Source organism: Limulus polyphemus, unplaced genomic scaffold (genome assembly GCF_000517525.1).
Source record: "Limulus polyphemus unplaced genomic scaffold, Limulus_polyphemus-2.1.2 Scaffold3120, whole genome shotgun sequence".
NCBI classification, from domain to species: Eukaryota; Metazoa; Arthropoda; class Merostomata; order Xiphosura; family Limulidae; genus Limulus; species Limulus polyphemus.
In genome coordinates this window covers 91,378-100,943 of record NW_013668730.1, presented here as the reverse complement: position 1 = coordinate 100,943, position 9,566 = coordinate 91,378, and the positions used below count along the sequence as shown (strand labels likewise).

Genomic DNA, 9,566 nt, shown 5'->3' with positions numbered 1-9,566 from the left:
CATCACCACCCACCGCCAACTCTTGGGCTACTCTTTTACCAACGAATAGTGGGATTGACCGTCACATTATAACGCCCCCACGGCTGAAAGGGCGAGCATGTTTGGTGTGACAGGGATACTATTTATAGGAGAGAAGTTAATGATTCTAAATTGGTATATTACAAAGTACATAACTAAATCAGAAAAACGTTGTGCAAAATACTGGATTTACTAAGCTAATCCTCACCTAATCTCCGGATAGTTATTTATAGAATGTTGCACTATGGAGCCTTTCACATCGAGAATGTAGTTCTGTAGAAACTAGTGACACGTTATTAGGCTTACCACTCTATGGCATAGATCCAGGTACTGTATTGTGATGGTTTGATGTAAACCTGATTCACAGTTATAGAGTTCAAGAGCATCACATTATAACTGGATTGCTTGAGGATTCTGAAGATCTATTGTATCCTTCTTGGATTTACACTTATTATCTCAACAGATTGCCTGCACTTGAAGATACTAATCTATATGATTTTCTAGCTTGGTATGATATTGTGAACAAGCAGCCAAGTGATAATGGTAGATTCTATCTTATGTTTGACCATTTCTTAAAAAAGGGATACAACCACTATAGATATAACCACAACAAGAACCAGAAAAATAGTTCTATACCATATTGTTGTTGTTTAGGCCATGCAGTGAATGCGATAACCTAATTGAAAACTGCTCCAATTAAACCGAGGTTTTATGCTTACAAAAATAGGCTTTTGGATTGTTTGAAATACCATGACCAGTTGTCTTGTTTTCAAGAAACAGGCACTAATATACGTGAACTAATTCAAGAACGTCAAACAGAGATGGAAATGATTGAACAGCAAAGCATCCCTCCTGCTGGTGGTCCATTGTATTATGTTGTTATCGAGGCACACTATGCTCTGGTAGAATTTGAAGATGTCATTCACCATGATGAACAAGTAGATGTGAATGGGATGATTGGAAAGTTGAATGAGGACCAACTGAAGGTGTTCAACAAGGTCAAGACTACCATAGAGGCCAAGGAAATTCTGATCTCGTTTGCAAACAAAATACTTAGGCTTTTTGTTAGTGGGTCTGATGTTTCCGTTGCAGCACCTACAGGTATTGCTGCATTTAATATTAATAGGCTAACTATTCATCGATTGCTGATAATGCCAATGGAACATGGAAAGATACCACAATATCACAATGTTTAAAAATCTTAATGGAGATGTTTTTACAGGCTAAACAATAAGGTGGATTGTCCTAGGTATCTTTGTTCAAAAGTCTCTAAAAAGTTTTCTAACTACAGTTGGCTTTGAAAAAGATATTGTAATAAAGATTGGCTGCAAGGTTATGCTCAGAAGAAACATTGGCTCTTGGACTCGTAAATGGAGCAATAGGAATTGTGTGTTCTGTTAAGTATAGCATAGATCAAACAAGTGTCGTTGATAATATAAATATAAAGTTTATTGATGGTCGTGAACATGAATTGGGGGAAATAAATTCCAAGTACTGGATAAAGATTTTGGTATCCGAGCGCATATGCTGACATCATACACAAGAATTAACTCTGCACAGTGTTGTTACAGACACTGGCAACACAATCTTTACTTGTGGCTAGAGCTATGTGGCAATGTTTAGAGTCACTAGTCTGTCTGATCTTCACTTGATAAGCATAGATCCTCGTTCTATAAAAGCATTGGATTCTACTCTGATGGAATTTGCTTATTTCCAGCATAAATTTCGACCCATGCTCTCATCGTTAGCTTCCTACAAGTAGAGGTCCAAAGCTGTTCCTGACGGACAAGTGGTGTGCAACAAAATCAGCGTTGGTAATTTAGCATCAATCTGGTAATCATGCAGCAGAATCGTTAACGTTTTTACTCCAAAATGGTTTTACCAATAGTGATGGGTTGTCAAGCTATGCTTAATAGCATACTATAGTGCTTTCTATGTAGCAAAGTTGTGCGGAACAAACTTAAGAAAGACTCAAATTGGTCTATTAAACAGTTGATCAAAAACTATGAAAGTGTTGATCACAAAACTTTAGTTTACACTAGTATGTATATTGATCTTAGTGATCCATTTGATGCACTCTGTCAACAATATCCTGTACATTTTCTTCAAGCACTTGTGCACCATACTAGCCCGTCTCTTTGATAAACCGTTGTGTTAGTAGAGAAATTTTGTGCACTTAATATAATAGAATGATTGCTATAGACAAGGAACAAACAGTCATGAATATTTGGGTTCCTGATTCTCAAAAGAGCATAAGAATGGATGCCAAAATAATTATACTTATAATGTTTTATTAGATCACTTCTACCATTGACAAGGACTCATTATCAGTACCTGCACAATGTGCTAAATTGAGTGATGTAGAACTGTCAGTAACCAATAATGCTTTAAAGAAGGTTAGTAGCAATTTTAAAAAGGCATTTTACAGCATCAATTAACTGTGGAAAAGAAGGCACGAACAAAACGAAACTTGGTTGAACCATTCGTTAAATCTATTCCACCTAAAATAAACCACGAAGTACCTGGTGTTGTTACTTTTAAAGCAAAAGGCTCCTTGGATATGAAACGTAAGAGTGAATCTAAAGTAGCTGAGTCCATTATAGCTATTTACAAAAACTGTGAAATGAATGCTGTTGATATGCCCGTTGTATGATTATGTGTTTGTTAGTATTTATAAAAAAAAGCGCCCAAATGACAAGTAACCAATACTTGTGTTATCGTTAATGAAACTGACAAACATGATAACAACATAATTTCAATCCAAGTGTACAGTTTACATTTTTTAGCAATTAATTTTAAACTATTTTTCCAATAATATTGATTGTATTGGCCGATATCAATTCTTTTAGTCGCTGTTCGTATAACAAATATATTTTTTCTTGGCCGCGCTTTTTGGATTAGATAAGTAGTTACCCTACACCTCCTCTCTCGTTTATCATTCTGGAAAGATTATTTTCTTACATTACATTTTTTATTATTCATTCCCTTCCACATGCCCCCCCCCCCCATCCCGGTGGTTCAGCTAAAATTCTAGATTAAATACTTACAACAGTGGAGGGCTCAGTGGGAATCGCAATCCTAGGATATAGGATGCTAATAAGGCTTCCACAATTTTGGGATTTATACAAGAGAACCTCAGGCTTTACTGGATTATATTGATCATTTCCAGACCGGAGAGTTATTAATGATATCCACCGAATCATTTATTTTCGCAGTCGCGATACTAAACCCAATAGCTTGAACATTCTTAACCAATGCAGTTTCTTGATTAAACTTCAAGGCTAATTAGAAAGCTGCCTATATTGAAGTTTAATTGTATATAATCTGGATGCTGAACGAACCTTCTTACTTGATAATAGTTACACACTCAGACGCACTAACAGGTACGATAACACTTTTTATAACAAAGCTATTCGAGCAAATGCTTATAAAGTTATTGATTAATATAGAAAAAATTTCAATAAATAAAAGATTTCCAATCCCGAGCTAGATCTTAGGATTTGAGCCATAAAATCCCTCATTTCAAAAACATTTTCGAGACTGCGATTCTCAGATCAAATATTCTCTTAGCCAACGTGTTCACATTTCTTTATTTGTCATTACGGCTAGTAACCTTAATATATATATATATATATAGAAGAAAAATTATTTTTACTATTGAAACCTATAATTCATGTGTCATATTTGCAGTGGCACAAGGGACGTGGTTCAAACAGCCACTGAATCTTAAGTTACAAATAATCAAATTATAATAGGTGATTGTCCTCGAGGGCCAATAAAAGAAGCTGTTCGAATTTTTGTCGGTTATAGTTAGAGTGCAGTGCATCTTTGGTTGGGAATAACTGTTTAATGATTTTTTTTATTTGGTTCCATCAGAGAGATCTTAGTGAATAAAGACTGCATATCAAAGTTTGCCATGAATAATTGGTTTACATTAGAAAACTTAGATACATCTTTATTAAACAAAGCCTTTCCATTTTCAATGATCACTCAACACTAAATAATAACATGAACTCATCCCCGTTGTTATTAATTTAATCAATTCCAGGTTCTCCGTGTTTATCATTATTATCATTATTTTTTTATATACACCCCCCAGTAGCACAGCAGTATGTCTGCGGACTTACAACGCTAGAATCTTGGTTTCGATACCCGTGGTGGCCAGAGCACCGATAGCCCATTGTGTAGCTTTGTGCTTAACTTCAAACTTATGCTTATTACCTATTAACACAGTAGAATTTTTGGAATGGGAATATAAAGCTTAATTCAGATTTCTTACTTATCTGTTGACACACAAAACTCAATTTCTCGAGAAGTTAATTCACAAGCTTCATACTATTAGCAATTAATATGATACAACTTTGTTACTAATTGATTAACAAACATCCCAAATCACAGTAAAAGACATTTAATCAGATTTCATAAATGTTTTATGATTATAGAGGTCATGATAATTTCTGTAATTAAGAAAGAAACTTTTGCTAAATATTCTACCAGTAATTATGTTATTCCTGGATTTATGTTCTTCAGTGGAGTAAAGACTATCAGCAAGTCCAACAATTATTAATCCAGCCATAACCACAAAGATTCCGAGCCAGTCGTTAATCCTTAACTTTCGATTGAGAAATGCCACAGACATTAATCCAGTAAATATAATAACAGCACCTGTAAATAAGTCGAAAGTCATGGCTATAACCTAGTGTACACAATTTAATAACAACTTCTGTTAAGAAAAAAATAAAGCCACGCTTTTACAACCAAAAGTGTAGAAGGAACACAGATTTTTAACCGTAACAATATGATGGAACGTATAATAAAACGTGCGGTATACATATGTTTAATAACATTAAGATAAATCATTATGAAGAAATGCTTAAATATAATTATGAACACTACATTTAAAATTTGTTAGCGCTATTACTACAAAATAACTAGAATTCTGACAGAAATAATATTTTATCTTGAATATATGTTAGAATATTGAGTTACATTTTAGTTTATTCTTATGCACTACAGGAGATCTTTTGATAATCTGTGGTCAAGTCATAACTGCTACGCAAATGGTGTTTGAAGAAAAGTTTATTACGAAACACAACGTGGCGCCACTGCAGGCAGTCGGTTGGGAGGGTGAGTAACAGGATATTTAAAATATTTGTCTGCATATTTATAAATGTGGAATATAAGTTTGTAACATGATTTCATTAGTTCAGAAGTAACCATACTGTAAAAGAAAAATCGTTCAAATTACAATTAATGCCATACTATGACCAGAAACCTGAATTGTTTTAAATTATTTTTTATTCGTATTTAAAATGATAAAATAATATTATATTTAAAAGAAAATAAAGTATTGAAGGAAACTAGACTACCATTTTTCTGAAGGAAGATCATACTGGCTTTATTTGTGGTTAAAGAACAAAAGGGCCTCTGGTTGTTGTTGTTGTTTTTTTTTATTGTAAAATGAGCCAAAATTCCATTATACCTTTCTATTTGTTTGTTAGGAATTATTTTATAGCATAGCTGATGATATTTTCTGTTTACTGAGAGATAGGTTATAGATTGATCATTCTTCTGTTGTTTATGAAGTAGGTCATAGAATTTATGTTGTTGTTTTTAAATAAGCTACAGAATCTCCGATCATCATCATGTAGGTTGGGAAAGGAAGATCATTAGTTTTTGACCACTATTTTGTTGTTTGTGGAAGGCTAAGTCACTCATTTTGAAATCTTTCTACTGGTATACGATAGACAAAAGTATTTGTATTCTTCACATGAGCATCACATTGCACTCTGACTTGTGTGGGACTGACGTCATTAATTAACAGTACAAATACATTTGTAACGAGTCTGATGCTCTGTGTACAACAGACTTGTACATTTTACTAAAAGGTTGTCGTTGTGTTTAGCTATACATAGTAAACTCGAACATTCCTTCTTCATTACATGATCGGTCCATTGGATCGAACCTCGTCCACGTTCGATTAAGAAACTTTGCCGTGGAAATTTATTCTTCTTTATGATATTTGGAAAGTTAAGTTACATAACTTTTTATGATTTCTATATGGTTCTCACTGGTACGCCATATTCTTATCATCTTTATGTCTGTAATAAAGAAAAACGTATGTAAGGTCAGAATTGCTCTCTGTAATTTGGGAAAGTATGCTATATACCCTTTAACATACTTGTTAGTAATTAAGTAATGATAAACTGTTTGGTTATTTTATTAGGACTCTATACACAAATGTAGAATATACGAAACAAACTAATATTTTAGAATGTCAGTTGATTACTTGTACCTTGAAGTAAGTATGACCGACATTTGTGTAATTTTAAAATCAAATAAATAATTAAAATATAAAATTTGACTCTACACAGTTAAAGTATATTTATTGAAGCCGTCAATGGCCTTCACTTAAAAACATTTCATGTGCTTCAACGTGTCTATGTCATTTTCAGGGATAAGTTAGACTAAGGTTTTAAGATTTATACACTTGTTACAAGTTATGCGATTGTACATCCTACATTAGTTTCAAAGTTACTGCCCAAGTTACAATAGATATAGGTCACGCCATATACCTGTTATATTTTCTGGCACATGGATTTCCCTCATACTGTCGGTTAGGGGCTGCTAAGTGTAATTTCAGAGAATATCAAATTATGGTATGTGTTCTGTGTTTTTCTATGAACTCAGACAGAGTCTGTTGAGAAGAAAGAGTCGAAACATAAATAGTTACAACCACAGTCTTTAACTAACAAACAACAGTCAGAAAAGAAACACAAAACAGTATAAAATTCAAGGGAAGATCGTGTGCTACGTGTGTTGAACTGGCAAGAGAAAGGGAAAAAAACCTTTAAAATTTTATCTTACTAGCTCAGAGTGCACACCCTTTTGAGCTACGTTGAAAATAAAGACACATGGAAAATTTAAAATATAAATTAAAACCCAAAGTTAAATTTACGTTAAATCCAATTGTTTAAACTACACGTTAAGCAAAACCAAATCTAACTTTCTCAAAACCATAAAATAAATTAGGAATAAGTTAAAGTTACTATAAATTTAAGGAAAATGTTAACCAAAAATAGCAGGTATTACAGAAAATACAGTTAAGGAAATGTTGTCATCCAGAAAATGTTACTATAAGCTAAAAAAGAAATCTTACAGGGACAAACCTGGCTATATATAAAGTTTACAACACCACCAACAAAGCCAGGACTGCACCCAACTCATTGAACATGCCCCTTTGTCCACTGTAATATGAGCATAGTGGCATGGTCGCCCTCAGCTATTACCCGATTCATCAACAGAAAAGACAAACATATGTCTTGAAATGTCATATCACAAGCTTTTTTTTGTAAGAAAACATAGTTCATTTTATAGCAACAGTTTCAAATGTTTGGCCAAATACAAATATATATATAATTTACATATATCAGGCATTTCTTCCATTGCAGCCCTTTCAGTAAAAACTTATCAACCTCCTTAAAACAGCTGTAGCGTTTCTTAGGCTAAATGGCATAACTTTAATGTTTCAAAATAATTGAGACTAAAAGCAGTTTTTAGCCCAATCTCATCTTCCAATTCGAATTGCCCAGTACTGAATCACTTGGCACCTTCTCATGCAGAAATTCACCTGTTCTTGACAATGTAAAGGCACCAATATACATTACAGCATTCACCCTGTGGAAATCAACACAGAACCTATTACTGTCAGCTTTTATTTGAATATTCACAACAGGAGATGACCACACACTTACTAAAAACACAATATTTTAATATACATATTATTTCAGCACTGGGAGTGTCCTAGTTCCGCAGGGAAACCAGTTGGAATGGTAGTTTTATTGGACGTTAGTCCCTGATTTCAGTGAGGTGATATGTGGTGTTAGTTTTACTGAATGGTCCAAATGGTCCAACAAACACATCAGCATACTTAGCCAGCAAGCTGCTGAGACTCAACTGCTGAATTGAATCTAGATTTATGCTGAAATAATCATCTAGCACATTTGGGTGTGTTGGAAGTAGAGCATTAATTTTTGGCATGATGCGATGGAAGCAACACCGCCCTACATCTGGTATCAGCTACCTACACTTTGCTTACTGCTCCACTGACCATTTCAGTGAGGAACTGGAATGACATTCGTCCATAAATGCACACATTAGTATTAGGACAGTGTCTGTCGATGGAGAGATCACTATTTGTGCTACTCCTGCATGCTTTTTTGGATAGAAAGCAGTGAGTTTTGTATGTTGGTTCTACTAATGTTTGACATGTCACCAACAAACTGGATATTATCCAGAGTAAACCATGGCAAACCTTGTTTGAATGAAAATATTGAAATTCACTTTGTTCTAGTTTACCTGTTACATAAGTGTAGAATGCTGTGAATTTTGTCAGGGCATCCATACCCTGTATGTTGATAGCAGAAACAAAATATGCTATTAGTATCTCAGCTCTGTGGTTTTGATGTCTCAAGATAAATGTAATGTGTACTGGATTTAAAGTGCTTGTCCATACAATTCCTGTATTCCAGAAACTCAATCACCCTGTTGTGTACTATCTCAGGCATATACCAAGCTCTGCCTAATCCATTCAGGGGAGGGCTGACCGTCATCACTTTGCTTCTGAGCCAATGACCAGACACAACCTACACTTCATGTGTTGTAGCCTGCACTGCTATAGCGCACTGCTTGTTGCCAGTCAGCCCTATTGCAGCTGCTGAGCAGTTTGGTGAGACGGCTGGTTTTGTTAGTCATGCTGCCTGATAATAAAAGAACAGTTTGCCCGGAAATGTCCAATTAACTAACCATGGGCTCTGGCTCTCTTTCCTAGAGTGAACTCGAGGAGGAAGCATTGACTGCATTGATTGTGGTACAAATAGCCTTACTTATTAACAGGTAACCAGCCTGCTTATACCACAAGGGTTTTAAGCATTGGGAGTGGACCAGTTTGGGGTGGAGCTCTTTCATGTTCAGGAAACCTAGTTGGTTAGGACTGCCTGGAATGTGCCAGCTTCTTCCTCTTCTGAGATTGAATCAAAGTGACAAACGTAAACCTCGCTGCTCCTGTTTGGGTGAAAATGTCCAACACCAGATGATGTGTTATTTCTTTACTTGGAAGTTCCTCAATAAATTTATAAATAAGGGTGTCCTTGTGATCCACATCTGCCATTTCGGAATATGCTTGTCCATGCAGGCAGTGTAGAATATCAGGGAAGGCACCTAAGTTAGCTCACTAATTGGAGGTTTGGAGAATTCTGACTATGGAGTATAATGAACTTTACAATCTACAAGTAGGATGGCATAGGAAAAAAGACTCGATACAAAAAGATTCATAAGTTCACAAATGTTTATTCACACAAAACCGGTAATAAGACAATAATCGAATAAACAAGAACAAGTGTTCTGTTATACCAGTGGAACTGGTAATAGATAAGTGAAGACTACTTAAAATAGTTTATCAGTCCATGTACCCTTCCTCCCATTAGTTAAACTAATACATTTAAGCATTCAGAGAAAATAACACGTAATAAATATTAGAATATAAAAAA

General features: G+C 34.7%; 1 protein-coding gene across 1 annotated transcript in view; it reads left to right on the top strand.

Moving 5' to 3' along the window:
* The window catches only part of LOC106468702 (solute carrier family 35 member F6-like), a 65,426-nt gene that overhangs the window by 34,467 nt on the left and 21,393 nt on the right, over positions 1-9,566 (top strand). Inside the window, exons 4-5 of the mRNA XM_022397063.1 lie at positions 793-1,119; positions 5,035-5,145. Coding sequence (XP_022252771.1) covers positions 793-1,119; positions 5,035-5,145 — 438 coding nt within the window. The remainder of the gene's footprint in view (positions 1-792; positions 1,120-5,034; positions 5,146-9,566) is intronic.